At 40.9% G+C, this 22,124-nt stretch overlaps 1 protein-coding gene across 2 annotated transcripts in view; it reads right to left on the minus strand.

Annotated features, from left to right (window-relative positions):
* LOC133423710 (matrix metalloproteinase-16-like) overlaps positions 1-22,124 on the minus strand; it is an 84,942-nt gene that overhangs the window by 38,224 nt on the left and 24,594 nt on the right. For both annotated transcript variants that reach the window (XM_061714021.1, XM_061714020.1), the window contains one exon: positions 20,290-20,594. In XM_061714021.1, coding sequence (XP_061570005.1) covers positions 20,290-20,594 — 305 coding nt within the window. The remainder of the gene's footprint in view (positions 1-20,289; positions 20,595-22,124) is intronic.

Below are 22,124 nucleotides of genomic sequence, written 5' to 3' on the forward strand. Positions count from 1 at the left end.
TAAGCGCTGTCTTTGTCCCCGAGGAGAACAAATGTTTCCCATTGTTCAGCTCCCACAAGTCCTCGAGTGGCTGACGGTGCGCTTTTAAGGGACGCTTCGGAAAAAGTACCGCTCCAAAGAAAAAACACAAGACGGTGTTTTAATTGCATTTTCAGAAATGGTTTTGACGGACTGGTGGAGCGCTCAGGTGCAGGCGGGACATTCCTTTCCTTACGTACACATCAGAGCCAGAACTACCTATAGCTCCTGCTCAATTATACATATGTCATTTCGGATGTGTTGTATTATTACAGACGTTTTTCCCCCTCTTGGGTTAATTTCTGACAGATGTTAAGTTGGCCCTGCAAGTTTGCAATCACAAAACTACCGTATAAGGTTAATATAATTATTTCAACTATTTATTTTACCTTTCAGCTAACATTTTCTAACCCCTCTTACTCTACCTATCATATTTATTAGAACTGGCAAGCAATTAAATTATTTAACCATGACTAAAATAGTACATATACTGTAGTGCCTTCATGGTCTTTTTTCCCCACTCGGTACGCCTGCATGCAGTTTAGTCGAGCTTATTACTTTTGTAATACTGTATTTGACCCGGTCTTTGTACGTTTTTACCGTATAGAAACGTAATTCTCGTCAGTTGTGTGAAATAAGACCTGGAAACAGGCATTGTGGCATAGAATTGTCAGATTGGTTTAATTCACCGTACGAATTGTTACAGACTACTTTTGTAATACTGTATTTGACCCGGTCTTTGTACGTTTTGACTGTATAGAAACATAATTCTTGCCATTGTAAGAATGAGATGAACCTGCTGTACTCTACTGCCCTTACTTTTTAACAACTTGTGCTTTTTATTATTTTACCTCTTTTCTTATCATTTTATTTGTTATTTACTGTTTAATTGTGTCTTGCCGCTTTTAATGTTGATGTAAAGCACTTTGAATTTCCTTGTGTTGAATTGTGCTATACAAATAAACTTGCCTTGCAGATTTGGCTTTAGTTGGACTTCTGTTTTTCTCCCAATATAACTTACACATTTACACATGTTTAGATGTAAATATGGACCTGGTTGTGAAGTAGGATTTAAAAAGAAAACACAGAGTAGGTCGTTTTTAGTAGAATTCATGAGAATTTGATTTGAAAGAAGGAGTCGGTCACAAGATCTCAAAGACAAACAAGTGAAAAGCACTTGACTCGTGCCGGCCACGGGAATTTCCGAAGTTCAACATTAAGTGGGCAGCGAACCCCGTCATACAGCATCTGCGTGTGTCTGAGAGACTACGTTTACATGCAGTCAAAATTCGGGTTATTACTGATATTCCGGTTACTGAAACATTCAGAATATTCTGTTTACATGGTAATTAATCATATGGGATATCTGGATCAAACCAGCGATGCACGGAGAACGTGATGACGCAATTACCATCATTTCCGCTTCTTCTTCCTGTATCCAAAATCAAAACAAATGCTGCTCCGCGCAACTTTTCGCTCACCTTCTTGTAAATCTGGCTATCCCGGTACTTTCTACCGTCTACAAATGCCAAAATGTTCATATCCTTCATTACATTTATGAAGTGATTAGTCTCCTCCTCACTCCAAAAGTGTGGCGTGGTCTTGCGTTTCTCCGTGTTTATAAGAACTTCCTGGACTCAAAAGACCAGGATTCCTTGGGAACAGAGCATGCGCAAAAAAAAAAATCCTGTTCTGTTTGATGGGGATATTCCGTTTGGCGTTTACATGACCGAATATTCGGGTTTTAAAAGGAGTAACCCAGGGCTCATATTCGGGTTTTTAAAAACCGGAATATGAGCAAATTTGGGTTATTCAAAGGGGTTATTGGTGTTTACAGGGCCGTGCAAATTCGGGTTATTGCCAATATTCGGGTTTTAAAAGGGTTATTGAGTGCATGTAAACGCGGTCAGTGTGAGGGAGGAGGAGGAGGGAGACGGGCGTCGGTTGTGGGTTCAGGTGAGGGTGCAGGAATGTGCAGGACGAGTCTGCAGGGCAACACAGACGGAGCGGCAGAAGGCCGCTCAGTGAGAGCGCTGGCTGTCCAGGAGTGCTGTGCCGTCCTGACAAGCCGCCAACTCTCAGGCCAGTGGTTTAATGCCTGGCTCAGGGAGCCCCGGGCAGACGCATTGCTGGCCGTCAAACCAGAGCTGGGTGCCTGATCTGACAGAGTGACCATTGTTGAGGATTCAGCCAGAGTACAATGGCCTACATTCTCCTCGACCTGCTTTCCCACTCCTGCTGCTTCCAACATACCCTCGCAGGACAAAGAGAAAACACCCAGAGTGTGTTTTGGTGGATTTCAGCAAAATTAACTGTGAATACCACAAATGTAAACACCAAGCATTTCAGATGTCGGATTGTAGAGCTTGGAAATATCATTTCTTCCAGAGATATTGTTGGCACACGGTGTGTTTGATTTTACTGTAGATATGGCGTCCAAACTACCTTTTAGATGTTTAATATCAAATCATCATCTGCTGTGAAAACATTTATCGTCTCAATGCTACAGTAGTTAAAAAAAAAAGACAAATATGTAACAAAAAGGGAAAACAATGTCTGTTATATCACATTTATCTGCAGTCAAATTTCAATAATGTAGAAGATAACTGCATAGTATTCATTTCGATCTGGTAGGGCTGGGTGATATGGACCAAAAGTCATATCTCGATATTTTCTAGCTAAATGGCGATACTCGATATATATCTCGATATTTTTTCTGTGCCTTAATTGGGGTTTCCCCCAAAGCATTATAGCATAGCATCTCTGTGTTATCCTAACAGTCAGTTTTAATACAAAGCCTCGTGCCAAATGTCACACAGGTTCCTTTATTAACAGAGGTCTGCACAATATCAAAATGTATAAAACAAATGAAATAAAAATAAACTGCCTGCATATATAGAATAAAAATGCTTCTTGAATAAAATAAAACAAATATCCCTTTCCTGCATAACAATTAAATTAAAATACACTGTAATTAATACAATGTAGACAGTAACAGGCAGACTTTTCCACTGAGGTTGACAGTTGTGCAAATAACAAAAAATGTGTGCAAATCTCAAATAAAACATTCAAGTCAATTTGTCACAAAATAAGCTATATCAAAATCATTAAAAAAAAAAAAGTAAAAAAAAAAAAAAAACCTTTTTTTTTTTTTTTTTTTAAATCGATATAAACGATATTGTCTCGTACCATATCGTGTTTGAAAATATCTCGATATATCGCCCAGCCCTACGATCTGGGTATGACCTATGATGCTTTCTGGTGTTATAATATAAACAAAAATAATAATAAAAAAAAAAAAAAAGAAATCAGTAAAGGAGGATAAGAGCACCTTGTTGCTCCTCATGCTCCCCTCCCTCCACTCCGCCTCCTTCCTTTGTCTCCTCACATGCTCTCGGCCTTCAGCGCTGATCGAGCAGACTAACGCTGTTAAATCTATTACACTTAACACTCGCGAGCTTGTCGGAGAACAAAACCTCCGTTGATGAGAGCCACACATGTTCGCTGGAGTAATTATTTATTGACAGAGTCTGCGGCAGACTGAAATTCGGTGCGTGGAAAGCTGCCTGGAATCCAAAAGTTGTCAATTCTGAGGACTCGGTGTAACTGAACCGCAAGGAAAAATACTGCTCCAAACGGAAAGGACATATTTTATTCTTGACATATTTTTTCTCTGTGCAGCACCTGTGACGGAGACTGGCACCCGTGCACATTTTCACTCCGATCAACCATCTCTAGTAATTCACTGGTCGTTACCGAGTTTGAGATCTATGTCTAGAAAAGAGTAATGTCACTTCCACATTTTCAAAACATAACTGCACCACTCAACCAGAGAGGGAAGGCTCAAGAATTTTAAATACACTCACAAAACCCAAACTTTCAGGGATGTTTTGATGCCGGACTAAAACGCATACTTAGACCTGCTGTGCTGAGAAAAAGAGCCCCCTGAAAATAGTGTGACAAGTGGGGATGAACTGAAAAGCCTCGTAATACCACCTAATATTTCCATCGATCTTTATACAGTCAAGTGAAGAAGAGGGAGTCAACTCTGACTTTGGCCGCATTATAAACTCATCTCAATCACGTTGGGAGTGCCGTCGGATAGAACATTTGGACTGAGCTTGCAGACTGGCGAGGTGGGGCGTGGGAGCGTGTGAGGTGGAGGAATGATGTTTGTGCTCGCCCTTGAGCACTTGACTTGTTATGCGTGAACAACTCAAAGATGCTCTCCAAGTGCCGACAGATATCTGGAGCTGTGGCGGGGGCCGTGGTTAAGCCAATAAGGGAGCAAGAAATGGGCGAAATCGCTGTGAAATCTTACCTCACCTCTGTCCTCTGTAGCAAAGGCAATTCCTTGTGACAATGCATTCCTTTACTCATGTTTGGATGACATGTAGCATGTAAAAAGCCACAAATGCTATCTGAACGCTATCAAAAAGCATCTGGAGTCGAAAGAGAAGAGGCGAGGGCAAAACCGCTGGAGATAACTCTCAAATAAAGAAAATAATGTTGTAGAAGGGATGCATTCCTCCCATTATCAGGGATGTCCTGATCTGGTTTTTTTTTTGGCTCCGATCCAATTCGGAGTCATTTGATTTTGAGTATCCGCTGATACCGATTCCCGATCCGATACTTTGGTAGCACATTTAAAATAATGAACAAATGCAAAACAAATAGATCCAGGTTGCCCCCTATCTTTATTTTATGCACCTTATTTTATCATTTTTACACTTAAACAGTGCAGTTCTCTTCGAGGTAGCTTCAACAATCAAGTGATAATAGTGCAGCTGCTAAAAATAGTGCAAATTTAAACATAAATCTGAATTAAATAAAAACAGCCACTCAACTTAAAATACCCAGCAGGCATGTAAACAAATACGCAAATAGAAGTGCAACAGTGTCATAAACTGTTGCTTGTTGATACACCAGTTGTTTAGCATTTTTTCCATAGTTTGTTTGATGCGCTGATCAAAATTTTGAGAATAAAATACTTATCTGATCCTTGATCGGGATGCAATGTCCGATTTCGATCAAGTCTGAAACAACGTGATCGGGCTCGATTTCCGACCACGTGATAGGATCGGGACATCCCTAGTAATTATTGCTGCTAATGTATTCTAATATTTACAATGCTAGCTGTTAAAGGTGTCACTGTATTGTATATCTACATTTGCTGTTGTGAATACGGGATATGTCTTGTATTCTGTCATCTGAGGCACAGGGTTTAGTGTGGTTACTGTGCACTTCACTGTGCCTGAAACATGAGATTTCTTACGATATACTGGCTCCATGGTCTGGCCTAGCGCACTTATGTAGCATGTCTATATGATTCAATGGTAACTTCAATGAAGAGGTAGGTTCGTATTCAAAAACATAGACATCCAAAGCAAAAGGAAGAAAAAAAATATTGACAACAGCCACCCTTAAGACAATTTTTCTTTTTTTTTTTAAATCAGCTGACTGACTTTGATTGATTGAAATTCTTTATTCAGTCACTTCTCTGTACAAACATTGAACACAAACATTATCGAAAAATAGTGACTGAAAAGGCACAGGCAGAAGCATAGTGCTTATATTAATGCCTGTCCTACATACAAACAAACAAAAGCAAAACTAACCCAGAAAAAACAGACTTTGACTTTGTCTTCTCCATCCTTTAAAAAAAAAAACAACCTCTTACGATGCACATCTATAGGTGAGATAAGTGTAGACAAAAGCTGCCTTGGACCACCTGTTTTCGACCTTCCAGCCTAAGGACTCGATGTGAGCAGGTTACAAATCGCCGTCTGACTTTGTAGCAAACACATTTTCTATTAACGATCCAAATAGTGACCACAGATGAGAGTTCACTGCAGCGTGAGCGTGAGAGGTCTCCATGCATCCTCGCGTAGCACAAAAATGCTCACTTACGCACGACTGAGACGAGACACAAGCGAAAGTCTTCAAGAGAGTAAAAACTGCGTGTTTTCAGAACACAATCGGTGGAGTTGTTTACACTTTTTGTTTGCTAAGCATTGTGGGTACATGGCTCTGACAGCACCTGACTGGCTGGTGGGAGGCCTCCCCAGGTGCATGATTGTGTACCTTGTGTGCGTGAGCGTATGCATGTGTGGGTGGGGAGGAGTGCCACCGCCCACGTGGAAGTTGATGCCGCTGTCAGTAGGCGGTCGTCTATTTCTAGTGGCAGCCTGGTGGGCTGAAGTGCACGGTGATATCTTTGCTGTCTTTTTCCATCTCATTTTCTGTGGGAAAGTGTGAAAGCAATGATGGAAATCCATTTCATCTCTCCAAAGTGCTAGTTGTAGTCGGAAATATGGTTGAGTAGCTGCCAAAGACATATTGTATTTACACAATAAACGAAGTGTTAAAGACGCAGTTGCCAGCTAATTCAAGCATTAGCAGAGACGTAGAGAGACCAGCTGGTCCTTACCTGTCAAACTCTCGGAGCTTTAACCATCAGCAATCAAGAGAATCAACAATTTCTTGTGAAAATTATGCAGATTCCTGCATAATTATTTGCTGTGAAATGGACAATCTAATTGTCTAACACAGGTAAACACCACCTATTCACTGATCCTGCTGCTCCTTCAAAGCTGCTTCATAGTTTTAGGCAAAGCGAGACAAGGCAAGTTTAATTGTTTAGCACAATTCAAAAACAAGGTGATTCCACTACATAGACATAGAACAATGTAAGCTGAATGCAGCTTCTCCATGTCTGGTTCTGACTCTGGGAACTGATAAAAAACCAGATCCAGATGACCTGTGGGGTCTGGAAGGTTCATACTGGGTCAGGAGGTCCCTGATGTGTTCTGGTCCTACACCATTCAGAGCTTTATACTGTAGACCAGTATCAGAATTGTTAAACTATCCTCTGATGGACGGGCAGCCGGTGTAAAGACCTCAGAGCTGGACTGATGTGGTCCACTTTGTTGGTCTTAGTGAGGACTGGAGCAGCAGAGTTCTGAATTAGTTGCAGTTGTCTGACTGAATTTTTAGGTAAACCTGTAAAGATGCTGTTACAATACTCAAGCTACTAAAGATGAACGCATGGACTAGTTTTTCCAGGTCCTGCTGAGAAATCAGATCTTTCATCCTTGATATATATTCTTAAGGTGATAATAGGCTCACTTTGTAATTGCCTTAATGTGTTTTTCCAAATTTAGGTCTGAGTCCATCACTACACCCAGATCTCTGGCCTGATTGGTGGTTTTTAGGTGTATAGAGTTTTGTTTAACTGGAGAAAGTTGTGGCACATCCAGTCATTAAACTCCTCAATGCGTTTATCGAGAGTCCATGGCCTCGGTCTCCTGGGTGACATTGTTATATACAGGACTGTCTTTTGCAGTTTAAGATTAAGATTCCCAGAATTTTTTTAGATAGGATATTTGAGTTTTCTTAAGCTGTAAGCCATGATCAGCAATATTAAAATAATAAAAGGCTTGCAATATTTCAGTTGATTTTTAATGAATCCAGAATGTATGACATTTTTGCATTACAGAAAATAAAGGACTTTATCACAATATTAAAATTTTCTGAGACAGTCCTGTACACGTGTCATCCGCATAGCTAGGTTAACATATTAATTCTTTATAATCTGTGCTAGTGGACATGTGATTCTTGTCTGCTTAGATGTAAGTTACCCATCTACTTAAATACTTCCTGTTCTCCAAGCAAGTTTTGAACCAGTTTAGTACAGTTCCGGCATTTGTTCTATTTCAGTCAATGCTGCGTGTTAAAATGATTGTGCGTGTATTATGTTTTGTATTCTTGTAATTTATTGTTGGCATAAGCAGATCCACCAGGTTGTATGCTATCATATCTATTGTATTATACTACACTGCATGATATCACACTGTTAAATCATGCAAAGTCAACTGTCATGCTGCATCCTTGAGATAAACCGCCTACAATACAAAGTGTCCCTCCAGTAGTCATGGACAATGTGTGTGTTGTTTTCAGTTTCATCTCGGTGCCTGTGTCCTCCCACAAGCTCTTTTACTTACAGTAGAAGAGCAACCCAAATGTAATCATGCCGAATGTCCTTGCAACTCGTAGATACACGTTTCCACTGAATGACAGAAGCCTACTCTTACAAGAAATCTGAATCTCCTTCATCAATTATTTCCTCTGGGAGGCAGACCGAAGCCGAGGCAAAGCGAGAGACGGGGACTAAAGGGAATAGGAAAGAGTAAAAATCTTGAAGGTATCTGCAGATTGATGAAAGGTTACTGAATTGGGAGTCTGTGAAAGAGTTGTCACAGCCACAAAGAGAGTTATTGATTTGGTTGGATGTCTGATTATATGCAGGATTCAAAGTTCTGGAATCGGCATAGCAATCAAATTTGTCCCTTTATTTTAGTCTTGGTGAAAGGAGATTAATTATGAGTTCAATCATTTAAGATTTTTCTTTAAATTATAATATATTTCATTTATTTACATTAAATAAAATTTAAAATAAATACATTTACATACTGACAAACGTGCTTCTCTTTCTCTAATGAAGACAAACTGAACTTGCGATCTGATTTTACAAACTGGCATTGCAGAGCGTTTAAGCATCAAAAGGGGGTATCCAGTCTGTAATTCAAACAAAAGATTGAGAAAATATGAAGCGTTGGCTTCTCCTTAACCCTCCTTCAAGTGCTGTCAAGAAAAAGTGCCCGTCATGAACTTTAATTTCCAAAGTGAAAGAAACAGCATGTCAAAGGCATCAGTTGTGCTCTGACTGGGGAGACTTCACCTATTCTGTTTATTTCCCATTTACAAAACAAGGGCTGTGTATAAAGACTGGTATTTTTGTGGATGTACTTAAAAACGGGCAATCGGCATTAGATTAAATGACGATTTAACTACAATCTGACAGCTACTGCTTTTACAATTAAGAATAAAGCCCTCTGCTAGTATTCAGTTCATCATTTAAAACCAGGCTTAGCAGAGCATGAGGTCAATACCCTCATTCTTAGAGATCGGGACTCCATCTAAAAATAGTGCTCTTCTCATTAAAATTATCAAGTCATTTCCTGCTTGGATATCAAAACAAAAGCAGGGGTCCCAGATCCAACTACAGGCATATTCAAGCCCGAGACAGCCGCGAAACAGAAGAGACGTCACTCAGGAAATGATGCCAACATACGCCTGGCAAGAAACTAAAACACAGCACTTGCTGGAATGGAATTTAAAATCCAAATACAAACTGGAATAACAGGCACCAGCAGACTAACTGGTACAAATTATAATCATTGTTGTATTTTTTATTTTTAATGAAAGAGTCATGACAATGTCCAGGCTGGGTGACCATAGTCGGGCACCAGACAGACGGCCCTCACGCTCCACAAAAACATAACTTCATACAGCTTTGTCCAAAGAACATACAGACACATTCCTTCAAAAACTTGGGGAAATAAATGCCATAATTTCAAAGTCTGGACAACAAAGCAAAACTACAGGCTGTTAAGTGCATCACCGTGTGCCACGCGGTACCCAAAAATGGGCAAGAACAAGCAAGAAGATCTTTTTCTTCTTGCTTTATGTAGGACATAGGATCTAAGCAGGACATCTTTCCATCTGAAATTAAAATATATATATATATATTTAAGTGGTATCATATCACATAATGCACAAAGCAGACCAAACCCATTGAACTCTGGGAGAAAGTAAGTGCAAGAAAGACGAGTTAGGAACAACGGCGAGGGGAAGACAGAGTGCACTGCTTCCTCCTCATCACTCAGTAGGAGCAGCGATCTAAAAATAAACCTGCAAGGACACCATATGTTCCTCTATTCCTCAACTACTCTTCCTTTTTCCTCTTGTACTCTATTGACTGCAACATCTCCCGTTTCCTCTTTTTTCCTGCTTTGTCTTTCCTGACTTGTCTGGCTGCTCCACTGAACAATGTTAGCAGTGCTCAGAGGCTGCAAATAGATCTCCTTTCATAGTCAGCTGGATAAAACACCCTAAATGACAGGAGCTTCACATGTGCAATCGAATTACAGCCTTGGACACTGATGATAAACAGTTTCACCCATCTTTTTTGAGGGAGACCATCTTTCTCCAGCGACTATCAGTCAAATAATTTGATCGAAGCCGATTCCGTTCCAGCTTTTCCGCCGTCAGCCAATCACGACTCTGCTCTTAGGTGTAACACTAACCCGGCCCACACCGTCTCATCCCAGCACCTGGAGACATGTGCTCCATCATTTTTTCCTCCCTCCTTCTAATGTTTTTCTTACCTCTTTGATTCATTGTGGAGGTAAGGGTGAAGAGTGCAATAAAGCCCTGGAGTTGCTCATTTCCTGTGTGCAGATCTAGCTCGCATGCTGTGCTGCTACATAGTTTTTTCTGACGTTACCGGAGACTGAGGTCCTTGCAGACATACCAGGCCTTATAAGTCACCCTTGAATGAAAGTGAATGTTTGCGTGCGGCCATGGTATGCAGAGGCGGCGTTTTTTTTTTTTTTTTTTGTATTTATTTCTTTTTAATACCAAGCTACTTTTGTGTAAAATGAAATCAGCTTTCAAGTCTGAATGAAATCCAGCTTATCTGCTCCAGCATGAATCGCTTTGATTTTGCACAAAGGAAAACAGCAGCAGCGGCCCACGAAGATGACCTTGTGATAAAGCACGTACGAGCACCGGCTTGTTCGCCTTTTTGCTGAGCAGGAATGGAAAACTTTCAAACGACGAAGAAAAAAACCAACAACAAAAACAAAACATTTGCATATGTGCTTCCTTTCAAAAGTCGACGCGACGTATTGAGATCTGGTGAGGAGATAATCTTATCACCGGTTCCACTTTGCTCCGTCCTCATTGTGTGCCGCCAGTAGATCTCTCCGCCTTCCTCTGCTTTCTGCCCTCCAGCACTCTGAATTCCCATTTAACTTTTACAAGGATGTTTCATAATATGATGTCCCATGCATCTATCCATCCATCTATCCATCAACTGAGCCCTCAGAGCTTTTCAACCATCAGCCTCTGTATCCAAACGACTGAATCATCTTTAGCAGCTTTATGAGTTGCACGAACCTTCTGCTCTGTTACTGTTGTGCAGTCCTTGGCTGGGGGGAGTCACCGTCTTGGATACATGACATATTGTGTATCTGTCAGTGCACCGAGCATCCTGATATATGCATACTAACACTTAAGACTGTATATTGAAAAAAAAGCACTTTTATTTAAACAAGATCCATCAAAAATCTTTATAGCTGATATGATGACCAGTGAAACCCCTATAATTCAATAAAATGTACTCACAGCTGAATTTTGTGAGTGTTTTATAAATCATTTTACTTTATAAATGGTGGGGGGGGTTGAAAGCCGAGCTTCTGCAGGGGGATCCGATTTCTGCACAATGGTAGCATGTTCATACACAACATAGCCTGGACCGCTAACTGTTCACAAGATGCCTGGGATTTGTAAATCTCACATAAAGCGCACCCACCCAGTGCAGGAATGTGAGTGGAGGTGGTGCATTAGGGTCAGTGATAGGGTCCAATATAAAGATCTAGCTTTTTCTCTCATTCCTTGGCAGTAAGAGTCAGCTTCTTGTGGTTTGGGTCCTTAATTAATCATGAAATGTTGGCGTTTCATTACTGTATGTGTCCCGCCATATTTTCTGTTTTTCAGGCTGTTAAATCTTAACCATGTCATCACCTCTTAATCATGGCAACCAGTTTCACCAGCAAACTTGTTGTTTTTTCTTTGCTCTACATGTTTGGCACCAAGTCAAATCCAGAAAATACAAGTCGTCTTTTTCATTGTATTGAAGTCAAATAAATCTCACCGACCATTTGTACGGTTCACTGAGCAGTGAGCTTTGGATGAGCCTCGATTAATTCACGCTCACTCACAAACAGGCTTTGACATTGTGTTCAATAATCTTCTGACCCCATAATAGTGCACTGCAGACTACTTCCATATTCATGTTTCATAATGGGAAACTTTTTTCCATCCACACTACTCTGGAGAACCTGATCCTCCAGAAGTCTGATCTGCTACACATTCCATAAGCTGCACGGTGGAAAAGAGATGGAAACGTAAAAAATTAATTATAAGAACCATTATGGTAACGCCTTATGTCTTCTTCCTCACAGCCTCTTTTTAATCAAGCAATTAAATGAGAGCTCTAATTTTCATTCCCAACCGAGGAATTAGCTGTAGTTCCAACTCCATCAGCATTAGCATGGAGAAATACATATAGCGGAGAAATTGTGGGACTTGGTGTTGAATGTGTGAACTCAGGACAGAGGAATCGAGTGTCGGACTGGAACCACCACAACTACCACAGGAAGTTAAAACACGCAGCTTTCTACCAAGGCCCAGTGTGAGGCTCATAAGACCAGTCTCCTTACAGCATGTACAACATACGTGCTGCAATGTAAAGAGGAAACCTTCTACGATGCTGTGCATGATTAGATATGCTGAATATGACTTACTCTTTTTTTTTTTTAGCATGGAAATCTGGAAAAGTCTACAAGTTTGTAGGTCACATCTCAGCAAGCAGCCTTAAATTACTTCCACTGGCTCACGAAAAAATGGTCATAAGACGTGACCATTTGGTTTCCGTCTGGATCCCTGTGTTGGTGTGTGATGTCACAATGCTCTGCAAACTTGAATGGGTCACTACATCACACATCTTTAAAAAAAAAAAGGATACAATCTGGACTATTTAGGAATAGGCTTAAAAATTATCCTTTTGGATAAAGCTTATAGTTTGGGGCTGGATTCAAAAGCCACCCTTTCAACTATGTTACGATCAGATGAGACTGCTGGGAGATGTCTCTTTATGCACCGGGCCCCTCTCCTCACTCCCCATGCATGTGTGCCATGAATAACCAACACTGAGTTAGTCTTTTTTTCTTATTTTCCTGTCTCATAGCAGGCCTCCATGGCCTCGCACCTTTGTTTTTGATGGCATCTCTGTCCCGTCCACTTACCCCCCCACTGAGTCAGATGGCTGCAAGCCCCTGGACTCTGGTTCTGTTGAACCTCACAGAGAAGTTTCTGTTCACTGTTGCACCATGCATACTCAGACTGTGATTGAACTGAAGTGTAAATGTGACGCAATCTGCAGGTTTCCTTCGCTTTTCACAAACTGGCATTTTAAACATTTTCTTACACCAAACTGGACTCTGGAACTGGATTCCACTTGGATTGAAGTGTTAAAATTAACCAGGTTGAACTCAAATTTAACTTGTTTATTTCCTCTGTAAAGTTTCCTGAGATGACATTTGTTGTAAATTCCAAATAAACACAGAACCAAAATGAACTGCTCCCCGTGGCGCGCTCTTTGTATCTCGTCCTCGACTTTGCCCAGAGTTTGTGTGTGCAAACATCCTCTGTTTTGGCCTCAGGGTTGCTGCACTCTGAATGGGAGTACTGGCCGATCAGACACCCCCTCACTCCGCTTCTCTGATGCCTCTCACTGTGCATCATCCTGCATGAAATAACACTTGGAGATATTATTGTGCGACCCCTTAACACAACAGCGTGTGGTTCATCTCAGTGTGAGATAAAGTGAAACCAAGAGAGATAATGATGTGTACCGTTCTCTCCATGTTAGACCATCAAACTCATAATCGTGTTTCTTAGAAAGTTCAAAGTCAATAAGCAAAGGAAGTGCTCAGTTACAGGTGCAAAACATTTTACGATTATTTAACAGTATAGTCGTTAGGCCTGTGTTGAAAAAAATCGATTTCCCAATTCTAAATCGATTCTCATTAATTCCTAAAAATCGATTCATATCTCTAAAGATCGATTTTTTGGTTGTTTTTTTTTTACTCTTATTTATTTATGTATTTTTTTTTCATCATTACATTACAACTGGTTATTTTTTTGTTTATCCCCAAAAAAGGAATGTTTTGTTGGACACGAGAATAACTGGTGCCATGTTTTTGCCTTTAAATATGTTTAAAGGTATGAAAACATTAAAGTGTTAGGTTATAATTGCATAAATTGTCTATATTTCATTACTTTATATACTGTCTTGGGGTTACATTTGCAAAAAATGCTAAAAACCAAATGCTCAAAAATTAAAAACCAAAATAGACCGAAAATGGAACAAATAAAAACGGAATGTGGGAAAAAATAAAACCGATTTCATCCGTTTCTGTTTCCTCCCTGGATCTGTTTGGTAATTCTGACCCACATGATGTTTCTGAAAGCAGTTCTATCAGCATTCTGGGAGCTGATTGGTCCTTACAGCATTATTAGCTGTCAATACTTGCTGTTTAATCTCAATATAATACTAGTAGAAATATTTTGCATAACTTCAGTCATATAATTCATGCAACAGCTCAAAAAACTGTTTTAATAACACTAACCCAAATAAATATCGGAATCGAATCAAATCTTGATAATCGATTCTGAATCTTAAGAATCGGAATCAAATCGATTCTTGACATTTGAAATCGATCCCCAGCCCTAATAGTCGTCCACCTCTGTGCTGGATAGATAATTCACAGAGCACAAAACAGCTAAAAGTTGCTTAGATGTAATTTATCAATTCACCATTTTCTGGTGAGCACCAGCAAAATACAACCAGGACGGCGTGTGTTGTAAAGAGAATTCTAACAAAGGATCGCTAATTCACCGTTGGACATATTTGGCCATTTACATACAGATTTCCACTTCTTCGACTGCGAGCCCCCGCTGGTTTACGGCAGCGCCAAAAGTCAATGTCCTTTCAGTAGTAAACAAGGGAAAAAAAAAAAAAAAGATCAGCTAAAAGGGGAGGGGAGGCAGGAAATGTGTAAATCATTGATGTGAAAAAATGATCACTCCAAACACTCTTCACTCACAAGTGGTCTTTTCACTACAATGTGCTACATGTAAACTGTTCTTAGGTCTGGCATGAGTGATGTGATCAACACTCGTTGCCACACACACACACACACACACACACACACACACACACACACACACACACACACACACAGCCCAGAGGAGAGGCCTTAGTGTGAAGCAGAGGTGATAAAACAGTGCTGACTGAAAGTGAGATTCACCTCTCTGGAGTTTTCAGATCTTTCTCCGTCATGACACGCAGATAAAACTACTGCTGCTCGGGGCAAGGACAGTCTCATTCAAACATATCTATAAATCAAGTTGTGTTTGGATGACAAAAAACACCAAGTGCAACTGCTTTTCTCATGTTCAGTAACCAAACATTTCCCTTAAATGTCATCCTTCTGCAGTGATGTGATAAATATGGTCCTAAATAATGTGATGATGTTATTAGAGGTTGTTGTTATTAACTGATGGGTGAAGATTTAGTGTCTACAGATGCTCTGCAGCAGAGGATGCAGATGACATTCATTATCACTTAATCTGACAAATATGTCCTCAATTAATCATGTTCCCCATGAAAGGAATCAAAAATACTGAGAATGTAGAAAAAAAGTCGAAATCTGAGAAAATGAAGCAAAAATAAGATACCTTTATCAGTCTGTTTCTCCCCTACATGCAAAGAAAGCAGCTTCTATGAACTCTGTGTGTTATTTTCTGAGAATTCCCTTTGTTAATCCTAATAATTCTGCGCTGTGTGTTAAAAATCCCTCAGTATGAATCCGGCTTAATCCCCAGAGCACAAATGCCTGAGATGCAGCACGAGAGAAACGGCAGCAAAACCAGCTGCGCGTGTTCGTGGGAGAAGGTGTGCTTAGCAGCGAATCAGCACGTGGATTCGAATGTTCATCTCCATAGAGACAGGAAATAATCCTCCGGTTTGCACCGGTGACATCATCGTAAACAACAATAACAACATCTACAGTGCGATACTGGCAACAGTCACAGTGACGACTGATTCTTTTCGACAACAGCGAACGGGGGATTAGGTATGACATGCACGGGCAGCTCGCCTGATCGCCGTGTGTGTCTCTGTAAATGTATTTAAAATAAAAAAAAAAAGAGGGGAGTGGTGAGAACGAGGAAAAAGAGACATTTTGTGATGTTTGGAGCTAAGATTACATAATCTCCAGCTGTTACCTGCAACACAGGATGATGAATGGGTTACAAATCTCTGAAATAATACACACTGGGAATAAAGCTGCAACAATAACTAGATTGAAATGAGCATCTAAGGGTAGCTTTAAGTTTTTATTTTTGGATCTTGGGGATTTAGAGAGGAGAAAAAAAAGGAAAACAAAACATTGATTTCTTGCATCCCTGAGCTAGTGGCCAGATGGGATTACATCACGCGTCCAGCAACACGTTGCAGTCTCTCGTATCATTGTAGAACAATTTTGGCCCACGCTAGTTTAATATGTTACTTTAGTTAAATGTGGCTGTTAATGTATGTACAATAAGCCCCATCAGGGCAGGCTGAGGACTGGAGCTTTTGCAGCACCTTGACGTAGACTTACTGGCGTGCTTCAATCACGGTTCTGTTGCACGTTATTTCAGTCAGGCTTGAGTTGTTGTACAGATGGCCTCACATTTGACTCAATTACTGAAGGGTGCTCAGGTCCTGTGACTGCAAACAGGCCATCATTCCTCCTCCGACAAAGGACAGATGAGACTGGAGGGCTTTTGGTTTGTTTAGACACAAATTTGTAAATCCTGCCCTTTCTGCACAATTAACTTCTACCTCGGTGCAGAGACGCGGCGCATTAGTCAACTGCATGCAGAGATCACATCTGGACAACTTTTGTAAAGTTCCAGAAAGAATAAAAGTACGCTGTCAAGATATTTGCTGTAGCTTTTTTCTTGTTTTTAACGGTTCTGTCACTACATGACAGCAAGGATTTGGTGCCTATGTTTTGCCTTTTATTGTACTTGCAACCACATTTTGTTTCTTGGCAAAAAATGTGGAATCAAAATGTTTCAAAGCATACATTTGATCAAAAGTGACTTTATGGTCATTAAAGTGACTTTATGGTCATTTGCCTTTTATTGTACTTGCAACAAGGTTTTTTTCTTGGCAAAAATGTGGAATAAAAATGTTTCAAAGCATTTATTTGATCAAAAATGACTTTATGGTCATTAATGTGCAATACTTAAGGTTTCATTTGGTGTTCCTTTTATGTCCTATACAGTTTGTTATCCAGTAGCATCATATGACCTTTACTCAGGCATTTCTTGATCAATTCATTTTTGTTTTATAATGATTAATGTACTAAAAGGCATTAAATCTGTAACATCAGAGGTATATCAGAGCTGGGAAAAGCAAATGTTGCCAGATAAATGGAAAGCACCTACTCCACAACTCCTGTCACCTTCCATCCCATGAAGTACCATCAGACATTGTTTCATGGTATATTATCCTCATCCCTGCCACATTGGTTGAAACTGCACAGCGCTGCAAGACAACAAGCTGTGCTTGATGTCTGATCGTCGTGTCTTCAGCGCTGCAGTTTTTTGTCTTAGCCTGTCAGAAGATGCATGTTGACTTTGCATCCAAGACACGCACAAAAAAAATAAAAATAGGTACACAGTAAGCCAAACAACAACTGTACTGTAGTAGTTTTTGGTAGTGTACTTGCTCAGTGTCAACATATGTAGTCTAAACGCCTAAAAATCAGCTTCTGGCCCATCTCCACGTTTCACTGCTCATAAGGAAAAAAAAGAGAGAACGCCCCGGTGAGCAGTCAGGATTCAGTCGCTGCATGCTCACATTTGCCAACAAAGCCAGCTGTAGAGAGCATAATAGAAGCTCATGCATTATGGGATATTTCCACAGGAGTGTGGGCTGCAGCAGGACTGCATTAATATTGCATTGAGGGGCTAGAAGAGAGTGTTGTCTGTGTGTGTGTTTGAATATGCTGAAGGGAGTTAATCATCGCCCTCGATGACAGCTGCTTCTCCTTCCTCCAAAACACGGCAGCACCAATGACGACACTGTGCGTGCACATGCATGCATAGAAATCCACCTACATGAGTGCACATGTGGCTTTTACCATACGTTTTTTGGTTAATATGCACGTGGAGAAGCATTAAGCTGCAGTTATCTATTTACTTGATGGGGAAATATAGGAAGAAACTGAAGTGACTATCAACCTAAACACCTCATACAGGACCATCAAAGTCTGCAATTATGCCAGTCAGCATCTACAGGGTACTGTGATCACACCACTACAGACTTGAGAGCAGCATTACCCGTATTCCCAGTCTTTATCTCCATCTCTACATATGCCGTACCTCTGAAATGGCAAATCAGGAATACCATTTTAACAGAACCAAGAAGGCATGCTTAAAATAGGTGCTTTTGTCCTGTATCCCTGCAGTTTTTTACACAAAACATGTCACAGAAATCTCATAAAGGCCTCAGGAAATTGTGTCCCTCCAAACCCGCGGGGAAAAAAAAGGCAGAATACTTCTCCTGTGAAGTTATTATTGTGCTATCAGTTGTGACACTGACATGCATGAAACGATTAAATTACACTCTCACAACCTTGAATGAGAATTTGCCTCATATTGTCTGTGCAAGCAAAAGAAAAAAAACAACTCTTCGGCTGCTTAAAATTCTGTCTTCAACAGCAGGTTCCTCACTTCTAATTCCAACACCTAGTGTTCAACAGCTCCCACTCATCTCTGCTCTCCTCCTCAAATGTTTCTACTTCCCGCTATGCTGCTTTCTCGGTCTTCCCCTCTCCGTCTGCCTCTCTCGTGAGCTCTTGAACCTCCAATATTTGTCTAGAGATACTCTGCCATTCCCTCTTATCCTCTCTTATCCCTGCTGCCTTCCAGCCAGTCAACCCATCTCGTGTCCCTATTTTCTTCAGAGCATCAGGTCTGCCACAGTTTTGGCTCATGACTCAGTATCAGTGATGTCTCTTGCCGAGTCGTCTCTGGACTGTGAGAAGCGCTCCTTAGCCTGAAAGACGGATTCAAATAGTGAAATAGAGGAGAACCATATTTTTTTAATCCCTGAGAGTGATTTGATTTTGTATTCTGCAATACATTTCCCTTTAATTTTATTTTACTTGTTGTTATACCTCCCTTAAAGCTCTTTTCTTTCTATTTTCCATTCTACCTTTTATTTGTCTTTCAATACATGCCCACCGGAGGATTCCCATGGTTCAGAAGTCGACCTGGAAGCTTAGCTCACAGGCTGCTGCACGCCGCTGCTTTGAAAAACACGCATGCACGCAAGTAGAAATCTGTTGGACTTCAGCGTAACATAAAACAACACCACTGCTCTGCTTTCCACCCAGATGACAGGACGACCTCTCTAAAGGAATCCTGACAAGCTGGGATGCTCGGAGGGCGAGTACTCAGCCAGGGCACAGGCTTGAGGTCAGTGTAGAGTGAAAGGGGATATGTTTGGCTTCAGCGAGGGAGCTATCTGCTTTCAGAGAGAGAGAGGACGGAGCCCGCCACAGCACATCAGAGTGTAACTTCACCGGAGCAGAGCCGAAATCTGCAATAAACTGACCAGCAGAAGCTAGGGCTGTTCGATTTTGCCCAAAAATAAAATCTCGATTTTTTTCTCTCAAAATCCGATTTTCGATTACGATTATTTTGTGAATTGACAAAAGGCAAAGAAATGATTTCAAATGTGCTGTTTTTTTATTGAACATTTGCCCCATTGGGCTTTAAGTGCAAACTTTGCTCTAATTAAACCAAAAATGAATGAATAAAGTGCAAAACTCTGTAAAATAAGTTGAAAAAAAGTTTTAAAAAATATAATAAAATATAAAGTTTTATCTCTGAAAAAAAAAAAATCAGCAAATCAGCACTTGCAAACATACAGTAAGTTATATTTCCAATTAAATAAAACAAGACATTTTCTAATTAAACTAAACTGGGTCTTTGCATGCTAAATAATAATGCAACCCATGAAGGAGGTAGAGGTGTGTAATGTCAGTCATTACATTTGCTATTCACATTTGCAAGTTTTTTGCAAGGAACACGAGCCGCTCTACCGCATCTGGCTTGAGGGATGCCCGGTGGCATGTTACAACGCCCCCTCCTACACTAAAGAGCCTCTCCGATGGGGCACTTGTCGCAGGTATTGAGAGGTATTTCCATCAATCATTAATATGGTATCAATCATTAATATGTGTGCAGACAAGGTAAAAAAAAAAAAAAAAAAAAAAAAGTGAAAAATCGATTTTACGATTTTCACATTTTAACATCGTTCTAATTACATAATCGCGATTACGATTTAAAATCAATTAATCGAACAGCCCTAGCAGAAGCAAACATCCAGCCGGCATCCCGCTGCAACAAATCAACCTGAGGTTCAGTTATTGTTGTAATGTAATAACCGCCGCCCTCTCCGAGGGCTCCAGCGCAAGTGATTCCACTCAAAAGAGTATTAAAGTGTTCATGGCCTACCGTCGTGGTTGGGGTTGCCCAGCGTCCATGGCTCGTCTGAGTCGAAGTGCGTGTCGCCTCCTATTCCCGGCCCTGGAAAGTAGGCGTGAGCCAGGAATCCCCCCTCGCCGTCGAAAGGTGAGCTGTCCCCGTGGAAACCTGAAGCAAAGATGATGGTGATGTCCACGTCCTTCTTGGACCGCTCCAGCTCGCTGTAGGGCACGGCCTCGAAGTGCAGCGGCGTCACGTTCTGCCACACGTCGAAGGCTCGCCGGATGGCGTCGTGGGTCTCGTCGGCGCCCACTTTGGGCGTCACGTTCTTTATGCTGCAGAGGCACGAGATCACCGAAACAATACGTTAGGAGGGAGAACCTAAGGCGGTTTCTGTAAGCATTTCCTACAAGCGCGGGCGATAAACACCAGGGTATTAAGAGCTAAGAGCTGCTTATTTTGCTGGATTTGCCGTCAGAGGAAAAACTAAAAAGACTAGATTCTAATCAAGAAAGTCAACACCAAGTGACTCCTCTGAGAAAACAGTGAGTGTAGCGTAATAACATCACAAGGGCTGGAAAAGGAAAATGCCATCACCTGTCAATCTGTTACCTTACTATTTAGAAAAAAAAAAAACAGTGTTGCTTTTTCTTCTCTGCATACAGCTATTTCACGCTCATCCGGCTCACCAACAGAGAGTTAAATGAAGCTATTTATGGGAGAAAACAGCTGAGTCCTCCCCTGCCGGCTTTGAGTTGCTGCAGGTGTGCAGAGGATGGGACAATTTCCTGCCACTGGAATTTATTTTCTAATTAAGGATTATCAACAGCCCACTGCCTGCTGAGAGCCCCAGTCTGGGTCTGGCAATCAGGAAACCCTCTCACCACTTTATTCACTCCGGAAATATCTTATTGTCACGCTCTATTAACATTGGGTGCATCTCAAAAGGATAAATGGGGAGGTGTAGTTTACATCATCCAACTCCCATACTTGTAAACAAAAAGGCACGTCTTATTAAGCCGTCGCCATCTGAGAAAGGGGGCACGCCGACGTTGGGCTGATAAGCGCCGTGTGTGGACTGAACGTGCAGCTAAACGCTGCTGTGCCAATTTCTTTTCCAACCAAAGTCTTTGTGTTAAAAGTGTTTCAAGATTTTGACGATTTTGGGTTTCTTCCCCCATCCCACACATCTCCTTTGTGTACACTTCCTCCTCCTAGCCTTTGTTCTTCTTTTTATTTTAGCTCTTCATGATGTCTTTGCTTGCTTGTCAAGCTGTCATTTTCCATAATAGGAATAAATGTTATCAGAAAGTCTTTGTCTGCCGCTGCAAGGCACATTTACACACCCCACATATTTACACGGCACGTAGGCTCACATTCGTGGCTGAATTAATCGGAGTAAAAAAGAGAAAAATAAAGAAAGGAAAGCTGGTTATGGAATAAAAATGGGACTGGTGGATGCACAGGCTTGTTCTTTTAAAATGCTCTAACTGCTTCGTCCGCGTCGGCAGCTGCTTTTCCTTCAGTATATCAACTCTTTCAATGGTGACACGCCGACAACCACTTGAGCAGCGAGACACGTCTGCTTCAATTACATCCCCACGGGTTTGGCATGATGCATGCTATTTCGGGACAATGCACGTACATCATGGTGAAAGTGTTATACTGTATATTCAGTTAAGATAGAGGGACACATTCACTCATGACAGCATCAAAAACAAGTGACCTGTTGATGGCACAAAATGTCACCAATAAGTGTTTTTATTTCATGTTTGAAAGAGCAGACATCAGTGGGAAGAATCATTAAAGCTTAAAACGCAGCTAAATAATAATAATAATGGAAATCTTTTGGACGTATTCAACAT

The sequence above is a fragment of the Cololabis saira genome, chromosome 22, assembly GCF_033807715.1.
Source record: "Cololabis saira isolate AMF1-May2022 chromosome 22, fColSai1.1, whole genome shotgun sequence".
NCBI classification, from domain to species: Eukaryota; Metazoa; Chordata; class Actinopteri; order Beloniformes; family Belonidae; genus Cololabis; species Cololabis saira.